General features: G+C 32.7%; 2 protein-coding genes across 4 annotated transcripts; one reads left to right on the top strand and one right to left on the bottom strand.

The window, feature by feature from the left end:
• Positions 1 to 749: 749 nt before the first annotated feature.
• Positions 750 to 5,253, bottom strand: LOC105765839 (metal transporter Nramp5). 2 transcript variants are annotated; one of them, XM_012585103.2, is made up of 13 exons: positions 4,788 to 5,251; positions 4,632 to 4,710; positions 4,495 to 4,535; positions 4,336 to 4,414; positions 4,144 to 4,248; positions 3,841 to 3,950; positions 3,351 to 3,532; positions 2,487 to 2,556; positions 2,177 to 2,350; positions 1,953 to 2,057; positions 1,728 to 1,859; positions 1,498 to 1,593; positions 750 to 1,357 (listed from the first exon to the last, which is right to left on the bottom strand). In XM_012585103.2, exons 1-13 carry the CDS (start codon positions 4,953 to 4,955, stop codon positions 1,016 to 1,018), a joined length of 1,683 nt encoding a protein of 560 aa, XP_012440557.1. In that variant the 5' UTR covers positions 4,956 to 5,251; the 3' UTR covers positions 750 to 1,015. The 2 variants fall into 2 exon arrangements, with proteins under 2 accessions (XP_012440557.1, XP_052486916.1); XM_052630956.1 differs by having other exon boundaries at positions 1,182 to 1,332; positions 4,788 to 5,253.
• Positions 5,254 to 9,458: 4,205 nt separating this feature from the next.
• Positions 9,459 to 14,676, top strand: LOC128041290 (uncharacterized). Of its 2 annotated transcripts, XR_008196042.1 has the most exons (3): positions 9,459 to 9,538; positions 12,539 to 13,911; positions 14,001 to 14,676. XR_008196042.1 is itself a non-coding variant. In XM_052631001.1 (2 exons), exon 2 carries the CDS (start codon positions 12,616 to 12,618, stop codon positions 13,309 to 13,311), a length of 696 nt encoding a protein of 231 aa, XP_052486961.1. In that variant the 5' UTR covers positions 9,459 to 9,538; positions 12,539 to 12,615; the 3' UTR covers positions 13,312 to 14,676. The 2 variants fall into 2 exon arrangements, 1 of the variants encoding a protein (XP_052486961.1); XM_052631001.1 differs by having other exon boundaries at positions 12,539 to 14,676.
• Positions 14,677 to 16,453: the final 1,777 nt, after the last annotated feature.

Consider the following 16,453-nt stretch of genomic DNA (forward strand, 5'->3'; position numbering starts at 1 on the left):
AGGAAAATGCTACTTATTTTGCGGCTATTGTCAAGGACTGGGAGGGTAAGTTTGTGAAAGCTATGTCGGGACATATTGACTTTTCTTTGGCTCCTCGGCTAACTGAGGTCGTTGCTATCAGAGAAGCTCTCTCTTGGCTTCATAGATTAAATCTTAGCCACGTTGTCACGGAATCGGATTCAGTACAAGTGGTTAACGCCCTTTCTTGTTCAACTTCGAATATCTTAAAGTTTGAGATATTGGTCCAGGATTACTTGTTGCTTGCGTCCTACTTTAGTGATTTATTTTTCTTTTAGGTGAGCGAAGTTGCCAATCAAGCAACACATAATTTAGCAAGACCGGCCCTATTTTATGCTATTTTTGTTGACTGAAATACAGGGGTGAAGCTATAAAATATTTTAGGGGTTATAATTTTAACGATAGTAAAAATGTAATATCACCATTTTATTAGTCTATATCTTTATAATTTTAAAAAAATTAAATTAAAATTTTATCATTTTTAGGGGGCAAAATACAAATTTACTTTTATTAATTTAAAAATTTAAAAGATTTAAAGGACCTAAATAGAAAATTTTTCATTTTAGGGGGATTGACGTCCCTGCTAGCCCCCCTAGCTACACCCTTGGTGAAACACTGTCCTCGAGTGTTTTCATTCTGCTCTTAAGTTTGATGCTCGTAGTATCTTTACCTGATATAAGGGAACTTAGGTTTAACTGTATGGGGTAAACCTCTTGGGTTTGAGAATTAAATTAATATAATATGTAAGTATTGAGAACTAAATGTGTTATTATACCAGTTAGAAACTACGTATAGTTTACACTAAAAATATTTATCTATCTCACTATAAAACCATTTTTACATTTTCCGACAACAGACGCAGGTTAAAAACTACCGGTGACATCGAAACCTGCAAAAAGAAAAAAAAAAAAGCTTCTAAACATCTTCATCATCTCTATCTTGATACTTTCTAATACAGCTTAAGTAATCAAAGCTGATCTCAGAGATCAAAAAATAGCTACTCCGGAAACGGGATGTCAGCCAAATCCTGTCTGTAAGGAGCAACGTCAACTTGGAAGGACACGTCGGGTTTGGCAAGCCCACTTTCCATCCGGCTTTGCGCTGCTGGGTCGACATTCTTTTCGGGTTCGATATATGTCACGACTGTATCTTTTCGGAAGGTTAGATAGATGACTGCCAAAACGTAGATCGCCATTAGAGGAAACACTACGATTCCTATGAACACATTCCCCACTTTCGGCATATCATTGTGAATCAACCAATCTACGAAGGCCGTCGTCAGGTAATAGACGTTGATGCCTATGATTCCAATTCCTAAAATCCATGAAATCACAATGATCTGCAAGCACCCATCAAAGTATAAAATAACGTTTTAGACCCTGGAACTTCAAGTTCATCCCACATGGTCTAATGCGCCACGTCAATATTTTATGTAATAGTATTAGCTCATTAAAAACACTGGTTGAGCTGACTACTTACGATTATGGAGTTCTTATATGGTCCCATCTTGGTTGAGCTGCTACTGAATTTAAGTAGTGGGATCAAAGCAAATGGTAGCTCAAATGAAAGGATCATCTGCAAAATCAATCATGAAACTACAATCACTTTACCTCAAATAAATCACAGAATCGTGATGGTGTTTTTATAAAGATCAAAATCATAAAAAAATTATTGTAATATCAATAAATCAATGTTGGATATTTTCTTACGGATGCAATGATGATTAGTCGACCGGCCCCTTGAGATCCACCGATGATGGACACAATAAGACTAGGTGTAATGGCAATACACCTAGTCATCAAATTTCTCACCCATTTCTTCATTTTAAGATTCAAAAAACCCTGACATAAATGAAAATCAATATATTAACGAAGACTAGTTAATAACTACTAATTAAGGTGATCATAAATATACTTTTTTTGTTTGAGCAAAACCTGCATGATAAATTGTCCTGCATAAGTGCCTGTAATGGTAGAGCTTTGCCCCGAGGCAAGAAGTGCAATGGCATAAAGGGTTGAGCTTGATTTTCCCAACACATTCTGCAATAGCCAAAAATCATAGATTTTGGGATTGTCAATTGGGAATATTATTAGCCTTCAAACTTCATATATTTTTTTGGTTTATGGTAATGAATATTAACGAGGTAGTAAATTGGGACCTGAAGTAGAAAAGAAGCAGAGTTGAGGTTGAGATCGTTGCAACGATGGTGGTCATCGCTGGAGAGATTATCGGCGGAGCAAACGGCGCCCGAAACCGAGACAACAGCTATGTTGATCAAAAGAGCCACCAACAAGGCAAAGCCGCTCTCTATCAGGAAATATCTACAAGCATCCTGATTATCACAATGTAAACAACGTACGCCAAATGCTTAGTGGTTAGCACAATAAGGGAAAGAAAACGAATAGATCATAACTAAATTAAGCATTGCAATTACTATATTGTTGTTTAATTTGCGTATTTGGACTTACGTTGACGCCACGAACAGAGTTGGGTACTTTTCTGGAGAGCACCAGCGCTGAATGGAGAAACAAATTGTGCCTGTTCACATTATTTTGCAGTTAAAACAACTCCCACAATATTAAACTTATTGTTTATTTTTATCAATTTAATTATAATTTTGATCATATATATATATATATATATTTCTTTTTGACACAATGTCTAAAACTACCAATAGCTCCTGCCCAACCCATAAATAGGAGGATAATACGTTTCAGATCATGCACTCAAACCCACGTCCTCCTACATTAGCAACAATGCCCATGTCAATCGAGCTAAGACTCAATCGGCAATATTAATTTCTTTTTTGTGAATTACAAGAGGAGAACAAAACTCTAACAACAACACGATTTAGGGCTTTTGAGAAGTTCTTTAGAAAAGTTTAGTTTAAGATTTAAATATTTAGTATTGCTGTCAAAAAATGTCTTTGAGAAATAAAATGTTTATTTTAGACATAGTATTATAAAGTAACAAATAAATATTTAAATTAGTTAATATTATGATATCTTAGTAACAACATATAAAATAGCTTATTATAATTTGTTGTTATTATTTTAATATATGAAAAATAAATTCTAAACATTTTTAAGCAAGAATTATTATTAGAATTTAATTATTGGATAATTATTGGTTACCCAATATCTTAATCCAAAATTTAGGAAGTTATTTAGCAATTAACTATTCTCTTATTATTATGTGACAACATTTATAATTTCCTATAAAAATTAGATTACAAAATCATTTTATTAACCTTGACATCAAAGTGTTACTGTGTAGGTGTTTAAAGTAAGGCGATGTTTGGAGAAACAAATATAAAAATAATCATTGCGTACGGCATAACGAGGGCACCCAAGAGGGCAATGGCATCAGCAGTGGCATCTTGGCCGGCAAGCTTAGGCACAAACATGCCCTTAATGACACCAGAAGCTGGGGGCTTTACGTAATTCATTTCCCCAAAGAAACAACCAGCCATTACAAACACCAGCACTGCTATCAGCATTTCCAGCTTCCTCACCTTTTTTCATTAACACAAAATAGATATAACGACAGCATTTTCGTTTGAAAATAACTTAATAATCACAGCAAAGTATGGTCATCAACTGCAAGTTGTATGAAAATGTGAAATTAAAAATTTAAAAATATCATAAAATATCTGCAGTAAGGCTTATCAAGATAATCTAAAGTAATCATATGCTTATCCATTTTGATCATAGTCATCAAGGTATAAAATATACATATCAATGTACTTAGTTTATTTCCATGAAACAAATAATGTAATTTGACTTTATATTATAGTGAGAATAGCTTAAAATAATAAAATACCCCATATCTTTGCAGGCCAAGGAGGAGGAGAGTGCTTAAACCAGTGCAAAGAACTCCAACCCACACTGGGATGTTAAACAGTATATTTAGTGCAAAGGCTGTCCCAATAACTGCAACAAATATATACAACTAAATGCATGAAAACACACCTTGAACATTCATTATGATTTATGCATAAATTTTGTTTATTTATTTATTTCTTCATGTATATTTATGTTGGTCTTGAGTTATATTTGCATGTAGCTGAAGTTAAATTAGTCATCAATTTGATAACTGATATAATTATAATAAAAAAAGAAAAACCTTCAGGTATATCAGCGGCAATGACAGCAATTTCTGCAAGTAACCATAGGCAATACTTGATCAACTTTGGGTACTCAGCCTTACACAGTTCTGATAAGTGCTTGCCTGAAACAAACAAGCAAACGTAATTTAATTAAGTTAATTATATCAAAATGAAAGAAGATATAATAAGACTATAAGATCATTATTTACCAGTGCTGACTCCAAGGTTAGCAGCAAGAGATTGGATTATGAGAGCAAAGACTAAGCCGATTAACACCACCCAAAGCAGCTGAAAAAAATTATGTACTGCTAACATTAAGAACATATAAACAAGGCTTTGTCTTTTTTTGGTTTCCCTCTTTAATTTACCTCATATCCATGGTTAGCTCCAGCTTGAAGATCAGTTTCCACTGTGACATGAAAGTGACACCATACCAGATGATGATCAGAAGTTGCAGAAAAAGAAATAAAGATTGGTGGAGAGGTACGTAAGGGGGGTGACTTACGGTTGCCAGGATCGAGGTAAGCTAGTGAGACCAGGAAACCAGGGCCTACAAATGATAGAAACTTTTTCCATCCAGGTTTCTATACATCACAAAACCATATGAATAATCCACATGAGACATATCTATGTAAAATTCAGAAAAGAAATGGCAAGGAACCTCGTGATTATTTGGGTGATCAATATCATGATGATGATGAAGATTGGGGAAGGAGAGTGGGGTGGTTCCTTGGACATTGATAGCAGTTATGCAGTTATTTCTTCCTACATCCCATGATTCAGGAACTGCAACTTCACTCTCTTGCTGTTGCTGCTGCAAATTTCTCATCTCTGTCTCTCAGTCTTTAATATTTAATTTACCGTGTATTGTATGGATGGACACAGGGATTGAAGAAACCGAAAGAGTACTTATATAGAAGAATGTGTGAAATCCATCGAACAAAAAGACGACATAGCAGCTCATGTTTTATTCAAATTTTTGTTATCTTCCGTCCCATACGGTGATGACACGGTGCTGCCTGACCAGTCACTGTCTTTCACCGTTTTTAAATCCCGACTTCATTTTTAATTATTTGCTTCAAATCTAATTCTTTTTTTCAAATGATTCGAATTCATTTCTTTGATCATATGCCTAAACTATACATATATCCGTATAATTGAAGAGCAGGAAAAACAAACTAAATTAAAACGTATTAACTTGTCTACGAAAATGGAGACGCTAGAGTTGCCGAATGATAGAATATATATTACCTATTAACAAATATATAAAATGCATACCCACAACCTCAACTAAGGTAGATTGAGTCTTAACTTGCAGGAAAACGTGGATTTGAGTGCGTTGAGGTGTATTATCCTTTTATTTAGGCATTGTGTCAACGATAATATTACTTATTAATTTTTGAAGGTTTTATTTGTCATTTATTATATTTTAATTTTTATCATAATATATATGCTATATAAAATTATTTAATATAATTTTGATTAACAAATACAATCAATTCATACCTTGCACCTAATATATATAATTAAAATTATAATAATTTAAATGTAATCAATAATTATAAACATTGAATTGAGTAATTAATAATTAATAAACAAACAAAATAAACAAAAGGAAAGAATTAAGAAAAGAGTAAATCTCATTGACCTCTCAAACAAAATATTGTGACACTCAAGTTTGAAGCCATCTGTTTGGAAGCTTATAATAGGGCCCCATATTAAAGAATAAATTTGTTTAATTACTACTTATTTATAGATTTATATTCATTTATATTTCTGTGCGATGCGTGAATTAATTAATTTTATTTAAATTATTTAATGATTCATTTGTAAAAGTAATGTACTTAAAATTAATTTTAAAATATTTAGTTTTATTTAATCATAAACATATTTACAAATATTCATTATTGTTTAAATATTAATATTAATTTATTATATTTTAAATAATATTATTAATAATTTTATAGGTTCTTTATTTTATGGTCAAAATTGTTAATATTTGATTTTTTTATAATGTTATATTTATGTTTGCTTTATCTTAATCAATTAATGTAATTACTCTTATTATATTTGAAAATATATAAATTTAATTTAACAAATATTATGACTACATGTCTTTTTAAAACCTAAAATTTAAGTTTAACAAGTTAATATTAAGAAATTGTAATATTTTTTTAAGTTTTTTTATCCCAAATGAAAATAAAATATGTATTTTTAAGTTTTTAGGTAACATATACATAATTTTCAACCTTCTAAAAAAACCTTAAATACTCTCTCAAGTTCCAAACTTCGCTCGTGATCACCCTTCGGGCAAAATTACCACCAACAAGCTACTTCTCTCCCTCTAATCTATCAACCTACTGGTTTAGATTTCTCTGAAAAATAAACAATATGTTCAAAAATCCATGTAAAGCTTTGAAATCAAAAGGATAAACTCCTTTTTAGAGTATGAGCTTTTCATCAATGATGGCTATCTCCCTTATCATTTGGTTTACCAAATAGAAACTTGAAGCCCCAAACGTTCAGTGGCCTCGTGATGAGTTTCTTCTCCCTTTTGTTTTCTTTGTTTCTCTATTTTCCTTTCTGTCCTTTTTCTTTTTTAATTTGCTTATCGATTTTGTGGTTACTTGTAGGTTTTGAGTACAGAGTATTGCATAGTCTACAATCGGATCGGATTTATGATTTTAGTGTTGGGGTGATGACAGGGGCGGATAGGATAGGGGAGTTCGCAGGGCGGTCCTTTTAAAATGAATTTTTTTTATTTAAATCTTTTATAATTTATAAAATTTTAAATTAGTAATAGTAAATTTATATTTTAACCTCTTAAATTGATAAAAATTTAATTTAATCTTCTAAAATTTGTAAATATATAGGTTATTAAAATGGTAAAATTGTATTTTTACTAACATAAAAATATATAATTTAATTTCGCGCTCTCGAAAAATATTTTTCACTTCGCCCCTGCCTCCCTAAATCTTCGTATTTCTAGATCCACCATGGGTATATCAAATGATTAAAATAAATGTTGTTAAAAGAAAATTTACAGAAATAATTTTGTATTAAAGTGAAATTTTATGCAATAATCTAAATGGAGTGCTTTTAAAAAAAGAAATATACAAGTTTAATGAGATATTGCATCTGTCAAAGTCATTGGAAGTGTGTCCATCTTTTTTTATCATATTTGTATAAGAAATAAAGATAATGAAGCAATGGTTCCCAACGTGTAACTTCCAATTCTAAAATAATCAACTCGATGACTCACATACTTTACAGGAAATGATAGATTAAACCCAACTTGTGATAGCAAACTCCCAATTGCTAAGTGATATAAAAATTTAATTCACACACTGTATTTTTATTTTTTATTTTTAAAATTTTAAAATTTAAATCTAATTATCAACTGTTTAAATTCATTATTGTGACAATCTGAAATAATAATAATAATAATAATAATAATAAATATCTATTTGGTATCCATGTAAAAAAATTGATCTTATAATAAAGTTTAAAAGTTATATTTTATCATAAAATTAAATAAACAAACCACTACGAAATTAATTCTTTTTTTTCTTCATAATAACGTGATCCATGCCATTCTTCTAAAAATGCAATAATTAAGGAAGAACTAAGAGATTCATGCCGGGTTTTTTACAAAAATAATATAAAAGAAATAAAAAATTACCAAATTGTTATAACTTTTTTTTTATTTACCAAAATATATATAAATTTTTTTATTTACCAAAATATATAAAAAAACAAAACAAACTGCAAAAAAAAAATCTGACCGATGTGACGGCACCTTGGTCATGCCAATGGCATTAGCGGCACCAAAGGTGCCAAAACCATTGGCGGCACCAATGGTGCCATACTGATTGGCGGCACTATTCGTATTATAAAACCGAGATCTGTCCAGCTGAATGGAGAAAAATCAAAAGAAAAAAAGAAGAAGAAGAGTTGCTGCGGAAAAGAAGAGAAAAAGAATGTATTTTTTTAAAAATAATTGATTATATTGTTGTTATTATTTTGTATATATTGTAATATTTTTTGTTTTAGTTTAGTTATTAAGATTAATAAAACTCAAAATAATAGTATTAGTTAGTATTATTGTTGTTGTTGTTGTTGTTGTTGTTGTTGTTAGTATTAAGATGTTATTAATGTATTAAGATGTAACTTAGTAATATTATTGTTAGCAAAAACTAATATTATTATTATGGTTACTTATTATTTTTATTTACCAAAATAAACTAGTTAGTAAAAACTAGTATTATTATTATAGTTAGTAAGTTAGTTATTATTTTAGTAAAATTAATAATTTTAGTGTGTATTATTTTGAGTATAAAATTATTAATATTATTAGTGTGTTAGTTATAAGGATTAGTGGTTAAATGATTTTCATGTACAAAATTGCATATTGAAACATTAAAATTTTTTTAAGTAATTTAGTTACCGTTCGAGAATTTTTATGAGATTTTAATTTTGTTTGACAGATTAAATATTGAAGATGGATGCTAAGTTTCTTGTATGCGTTTATTTCGATGGAGTCATCTTGACAACAAGTGTTGGATGTGTATTTGAATGTCGGCAACAAATAGCAATGAGATTTAATAGAAATGTATCGTTTGATGAAATGAAGGCAATGATTAATGCAAAAATTCATAGACGTTGTGGGAGAAAGATATCAAAAATTTTCTACAAGTTTCCAGTTTCGACAAATCCGGTCAAATTCGTCGAAATGGAACTTGTAGAAGACGAAGACGTAGAGACAATGGTCGATCTCTACTGTGGGAATGAGAGTGAGAAGAATGCACCGATTCACTTATTTGCTGAGTTAGTTGGTATGGAGCAAAATGAAGATGTTAATGCATCTGATGAAGAAGACGGGGCTGAAGAATCGTGGATGGTGGCTCCAATATCATACGTTGATAGTGAATCAACTATGTAACAACCCGATTTTGACCCTAGTCAGAATAGTGGTTTCGGGACAACGAATTCAAGTTAGAAAAATAATTTAAATTTTTTTTGTGTGTTTATTATGTATAAATTTACTTGTGTGAAAATTTCGTGCTTTAATTTTGTCGTTTGAGTGTCCAATTAAATAAAAGGATTAAATTGCGTAAAATGAAAATTTAGTGGTTATTTCAAAAAGGGGTCGAATAGTGGTTGTTCTTTAAATATGGGGGTTTTATGTTGCAATTTGACCATTGAAAAGATAGTGCACGGCACTATGTTTAAAATATATAGTTTTTATACTATTTATAAAAGTTATAATAATAATTTATATATTATAATGTTATTATAATAAAAAGGAACGGCATAAGAAAGTGGAGGGAAGGATTATCTTTCTGCCGAATGAAAAGGGGAAGAAAAGAAGAAAACCAGCTGGGTATTCGGCCCTTCCTCAAGCAAATTAAGGTATGTTTTGGTTTTGGTTTTTGATGATTTTTATGTTTTTGAGATCGTTGTTTCGAATACTACTCGACCCATGCTTCAATTTCTGATTTTGATGAATATTTTGAGTTATGCCATTGATGAATAATTGTGTTTTGTGATGTTTGATGATGAATTATTGAAGATATGTTTTGGGTTAGTATGTTTTGTATTGGAAATTTTGATGAATTTGAGTAATTAGGGCTAAATTACAAAAATATTTATTGTTCATAAGTGTATGTTAGAGTGAGAATTTGATGTTGCCATAGAAGGGAAAAGTGTTTAGTATGCTGTAAAATATAAGAATGAGGTGTGAAATTTAATTTTCGAGCCTAGGGACGGAATTGGAAATATGCAAACGTTTAGGGGCAAAATTATAAATTTTTCAAAGGTTGAGTCAAGGACTGTTTTGAATAATGTGAGTGTTAAATAAGTTAAAAATGTTATTATAAACCAAGAAAGATGAGGAATTGAACTTGAAAGCATGATGGTAAGTTTATAAGCAAATAGATGTTATAATTTTTTTATTAAATGTGAATTATATGTGCTAAAATGAATATGTAAATAAATATATATTAGCTGAATGTGTACAAGCCTGGCAGCTATGTTTATGAGTTCGTTTCGACTGAGTTACGACATTCGAAAGCCCCGTATGAGCCTTAGGAATAGTTAGGATACATATGTCATGACATAGGATTTTGATATGTATTTTCGTGTAAGACCACGTCTGGGACGTTGGCATCGACTTGTGTATACGTGTAAGACCATGTCCGGGACATTGGCATCGATTTGATTTGTGTAAGACCACATGCGGGACAGTGGCATCATATGTGATTACATGTAAGACCACGCCTGGGACGTTGGCATTGTACGAGCCTTCCGACTATCCGAGTATCCTTTTTAATTCCGAATGGTTCAACGGGTAAAGATAAGTTGTGTACGAATGTTTAAATCAGGCTAAGTGACCAGGTATGTGATAATTGAATTATCTATTTGAAAATAAGGTAAGTTGTATACTTGAATTGATGATATGAAGTTATGTGAAATATGAATTATGTGATTGCATATTTGAATATATATGTATTCGACCTTTAATGTATATGTGTATTGAGGAAAGTGCTGATTCCACCGTGTAACGGTTAATATTCCGAAGTGTTCATCGGGGAAATTGGATAAGTGAAAATATGTGTGATTTGAATAAGTTTACGTGACGAATATTGGGTTCGATATTTAATTGACCCTTGAGTAAGATGAAAATAAGTAATGAAATTATGAAAAAGTAAAATGTACAACAAAACAGTTTTAGATAGTAACAACAGTGTAACTTTGAAAAATCACCAAAAATAGTGGAAATTTAATTAGAGAGTGAATAAGATATGAAATGAAAGCTTAAGAAGTATATTTTCATATGAAAGAAACAGAGAAAGCAAAAGAGTTATACATTTTGAGATATTTGAATTTTAGTGAGGCAAGGTCGGATTGATTTCGGAATCCCTGTTCTTACTTTGGAAAATAATTAAAATTGTAAAAAATAGTTATGAGTTATAATTTATATGCTTAGAATCCTTGATAAGTCTATTTTCAAAGGAAAGAAATGGAAACATCATTTGAATTCTGTACAATGAGATATTTAATTTTTAGTGAAGAGAGGTCAGAGTTGTTGAGCAGAGAAATAAGGGAAAATTTAAAGAATAAACTGTACTAATTGGCTAAGTCAAAAATTCTGAAATTTTTATGGTGGAAAGGTATATTAGTCTAGTTTTGGGAAAAAATTACGGAACTTAATTTTGAGCCCTGTAGCTCCAGATAAAAATAAATTAGCGTCTGTGATGCAGAAAGATAGCTTGCTGGAAATTAAGCAAACCTTAAAATTTATGTGTGATTAAATTTATATTGCTGTGAAATCATGTGAAAAAAATTTATAGATCTTAATTTGGAGCTCTATAGCTCCGGATAAAAATAATTTACTGACTCTGACTCAAATAGACAACTTTAAATTTTAATATAAGTGAATAGTAAAATAATGTATAATGTATAATGCTATTTAAGCATGTTTTATACGTAACGGATGTGGATTGGAGAGGAGGAGGAGGACAATAAAATGTATGAAATGAATTATTTGAAGTTATATAAGCTAGTGCCGAATGTAATATTGTGATTTGATTATATTTCGAGAATGATTTAAATTAGATGTGAATTATGTGAAAGACTGATTTTGTAAGTTCAGGCTTTATGCCTAGCAGGCTTTATGCCGGTGAATTATGTCAGGCTTTATGCCTAGCAGGCTTTATGCCGGTGAATTATATCAGGCTTTATGCCTAGCAGGCTTTATGCCGGTGAATTATATCAGACTTTATGTCTAGCAGGCTTTGTGCCGGTGAAATGTATCGGGCTTGGTGCCTAGCAGGCTTTATGCCGGTGTTATATACAAGGCTCTATGCTCTATAATCTTATGTGAGCAATAGTAAAAGCAAATAAATGTGTTAAGAAAGCTAAATTATTCGGTACATGATTTGGCATGAAGTAAGACCATGAATGATTTATGAATTAAAACATGTTGGTAAGCCCGATACATGAATAAATGTTGTGCTCATCCATACTTATAATGCTTATGTTATATATATATTTGGCGTACATATTTGGTATACATGCTTAGGCTTTGGCCAAGTAGTGGCTAGACCATGCCACGTTAAATTTATAAGTTATAGCATTGTGAAAAATTCAAGCAAATTGTGACACCGGGCAAACAATGTACTCAAATCCGTAATACAATCCTTAATTTAACAAGTATTTGAAAGTGCAATTGAAGTTAAATGTTGGATTATAAGTTGACATCTGATATTGAGCTCGATTGAGTAAATCCATTATTTGATAGTGTGGTTGGCAGAAAATGTTGCATTATATATATTGTGAAGAGTTATAAAAGTATGTTAATAATTTTGAAAGTTTTAAATTTGAATGAAATTTTGTAACTCGGTTTAATAGGTTTACATGTGTAAGTGTTCTGGTAATGCCTCATACCCTGTTCTGGCGTTGGATACGTGTAAGGGGTGTTACAAACTATGGGTGGGATCGGTATCGACCTGAATATTACACCCGATGTTGACATGGTTGGTGCTGGCGAAGAAGAATGTGGTGGCGATCATTGGGATGAAGAGGTCGATAGTGACGGTGATCCCGATGTGGACGATATACTTGATGATATTGACGATGAAGATGTCAACAATGATGAAGGCATTAACGCTTCTTCGGTCGGGGAGCAGATGCGGCGTATTGTGATACACAATAATCCTGAGCCACACATATCGCTCATAGACCCCGACGCAACGTATGTAGCTGAGTTTTTGGAGTATCCTGAAATAGTTCATTCTCACAGGCTGGCCGTAACATCTGATGATGATGAGTTATTCATAGGCCAGAGATTCAGCTGTAAAGAAGAGTGCGTATATGCCATTAAACGGTACAGCATGAAGATATTGGTGGATTATAAAGTCTCCGTGTCTACTCCGATAATATATGTTAGGGAGTGTTGGAAGGCAGCGGAAGGCTGCAATTGGCGGGTACGAGCTGCATTCATTAGAAGTTCTCAGATGTGGGAGATACAAAAATTTGTTGGTCTTCATACATGCACATCAACATGTATGACAGAAGATCATGGAAAACTTGATTCGAAAATTATTTGTACGTGTATCATGCCAATGGTGAAGGACATGCCGACCATTAAAGTTTCGGTACTCATTACGGAAATGCAAGCATGATTCCAGTATCGAGTCTCATATAGGAAGGCATAGATAACTAAACAGATGGCGATGGAGCAACTCTATGGGGATTACGATTCGTCGTATAACGAACTTCAATGTTGGATAGCTACTATGCGGGAGTACATACCAGGGATTGTGATTGAGTTGCAACAAGTCCATATTACGGCCCGGATGACCAGTTACAGTCGGCAAAAAGGATTTTCCATCGGATGTTCTGGACGTTCGATCCATGTGTGCGGGCATTTCCCCACTGCAAGCCACTTGTGCAGGTGGATGGGACCTAGCTGTATGGGAAATATACACAGATACTGCTTCTTGTAGTTGCTCAAGACGGTAACAGAAACGTGCTCCCGATAGCATTTGCTATCGTAGATAAAGAGAACATAGAGTCTTGGGAATTCTTCCTCACAGATCTGCGGAGGTATATTATTAGGAACGATAACATTTGCATCATCTCCGATAGAGGGAAGGGTTTAATTGCAGCTATTAGGCGTTCCGGTGTGCCGTGGAGATCCGTTTACTGTATTCGTCACATTGCGTCTAACTTCCATAAAGATTATAAGAATGCAGACTGGAAGAGACAAGTCGTGGCAATGAGTAAATGATAACCTTATCTTTTCAATATAAGTTGTAATGTTTGATGTTATCGACTTACTAGAACTTATTTTTCGTTAATACGTATGCAGCGTACGAGTTAGAGCCACATATTTTCCTCACCTATGGTACCATTGTGTATACTCCAATGATGGTTGCAGGTCGGTAGCCATAACCATTTGAGGAATTCGGCATAATCGATCGTTCCACAGTGCGACAAATTTGCGGTGCTTAATTCCCCAGTCCAATTGAACTCTTCGTCTCTTTGTCAAGCCGTGATCATCCCCCAACTGGCACGGCGGATCCGGGATAGGTTGGATGCAGCCAAACTGCCAAAGCACCCGATCGCCGTCATACCACTCGACGACGTTGAAATTTATTATTGGTGTGTTTGTACACCATATGTGGGAATCAACGAGTGCGGACAAGGGTACAACATTTGTAATTTCTGGCCTCCGGTATGGCATCCATATAAACTGCATGAGTAATAACATTGTAACGAGTTAGACCGATAACATGTGAATAAGATATAGAAATAGAATAGATGTCATGAATATTAGAATAGCAGCTTACCCCTTCCCAAGCATGTTGTTCAATCCTCAATCGGTATATCGGGACATCACACGACTTTTCGATGCCTGGACGGGTCGTCCACCTACAAAAAATAGTATAGGGTTTAGGGTTGGTAACATTACTCAATATATTATAACTACAAATAGTGACAATTTATATTTTATCACCTGAGTGGCAGTGGATACAGATAGGGTTAGTGACTAACGCGTGCCAAAAACGGCATCCGATAAAGCTCCCATGACTGCAACAGTATGAGGCATCCGCCGATGTCTTTAACTTATGCTCTCGCTCGACAAAGCTCCCCATGCAAATTGTTAGAACGGCGGAACCCACTATACGACCTAGCAAAGGACAAATCACTAGCGAGGGCAAGTACGACAAATGCACACTGTCGCCGCTTGCATCGAGCATGAGTATCGCCTTATCATATGCATGATGTACGCCGAGCAACAGACATCAACTCACCTTCGATGGCGGTCGATAATTGTCTAATTTTGGCTTTTAGCCATGTAAATTTTATGCCGGAAAAATATTTATCACCGTCATCTGGTGACTCTCCCAGGAGTTGATAGCAAACTGCAGCCAGATCAGTGAATGAAGATACTCCCGTTACGGGACTCCCGTCAATTGGGAGCCCAAGCTGCACTGCAACATCCTCCAAGGTCACCGTGCACTCTTCGCACGGAAAATGGAAAGTATGGGTCTCCGGACGCCACCGCTCCACTAGCGCAGATAATAAATCAAAGCGCAAGTCGGAGGACCGGATCAATGCTACTGACCCAAATCCGGCTAGCTCCAGGTACGGCATCAATCGTGCATCCGGAGCTATCTTTAAAACACTCACACGACCCCTTAATACTCGGAACGAGTCCTGATAGTGTTAAATTATAGAAAAAATATTACGACAACATAATTTATTTATATATACTGCGTATATCCTTTTTAAATAAATAGAACTTCTGATTAACAAATAATAAATCATACCGCGTTATTAGCCACATCAGATATGTGTCTAATATCGCTTCGAATCAATCCAGCCATTGCGATGCGATGCCTGCAAGTTGAAAAAAAAGTTAGTAAAAAAATCTTACTTCGGCCATTTATTCGTATTTTTTCTCCGCATTTTATTCCTTTAAAAAATATCATAATTTCTAATTTTATAATTTTACATTATTTCAGTGCATAATATTTGAAATTTATTAATCTAGTGTGTTATTTAAATTAATTTGGTGTAAAAAAAAACCCTTACCCCTGCCCTTTGCTCGTATTATTTTCTCGATTTTTATTACTTTAAATAAAAATATATTATTCTCGTATTTTATTGTTTTAAATTATTTCAGACATTTTCTTTGAAATATTTTGTATTAATTATTTCTGAATTTTAAAATAGTTAGTAATACACTCTTACTTACGCCATTTGTTCGTATTTTTTCTCCACATTTTATTACTTTAAAAATATCATAAACTTAGTTTTTATAATTTTACATTATTTCAGTGCATAATGTTTGAAATTTATTAATTTAGTGTGTTAAGGGGGAATAAAAGAAAATAATAAATAAGGAGGGATTAAAAGGTAATTAGCCATATATTGGTGCCGCCTTTTTATTCCCTCCATCACCTTTTTTCCCTCTATTATTTTGGTAAATAAAAAAATTTATAATATTTTGGTTTTTTTATTTTTTGTAATATTTTGGTAAAAACCGAAATAAACCCTTTCCCCTTCTTTGGTCGTATTATTATTTTCCGATTTTATTACTTTTAATAAAACTATATTATTTTCGTATTTTATTATTTTATATTATTTCAGTACATTTTGTTTCAATTATTTGTATAAATTATTTCTGAATTTTTAAAAAATTACTAATACACTCTTACTTGCCATTTGTTCAGTATTTTTATCCGTATTTTATTATTTTAAAAATATCGTAAAATATATATGCTAAATAAAATAATAAAATAACTATAATGTACA

This window comes from Gossypium raimondii, chromosome 5 (assembly GCF_025698545.1).
Source record: "Gossypium raimondii isolate GPD5lz chromosome 5, ASM2569854v1, whole genome shotgun sequence".
Taxonomy (NCBI): domain Eukaryota; kingdom Viridiplantae; phylum Streptophyta; class Magnoliopsida; order Malvales; family Malvaceae; genus Gossypium; species Gossypium raimondii.

Bases quoted from the DNA above. Each gene is read 5' to 3' on its own strand.
- LOC128041290 (XM_052631001.1), top strand. From the start codon at position 12,616: ATGGGTGGGATCGGTATCGACCTGAATATTACACCCGATGTTGACATG.
- LOC105765839 (XM_012585103.2), bottom strand. From the start codon at position 4,955: ATGAGAAATTTGCAGCAGCAACAGCAAGAGAGTGAAGTTGCAGTTCCT. The intron at 4,415-4,494 runs GTAAATTAAAGA...AATTTTTTTCAG, and splicing joins GAGCTAACCATGGATATGAG to CTGCTTTGGGTGGTGTTAAT. The intron at 1,860-1,952 runs GTTTTGCTCAAA...CATTTATGTCAG, and splicing joins CAGGACAATTTATCATGCAG to GGTTTTTTGAATCTTAAAAT.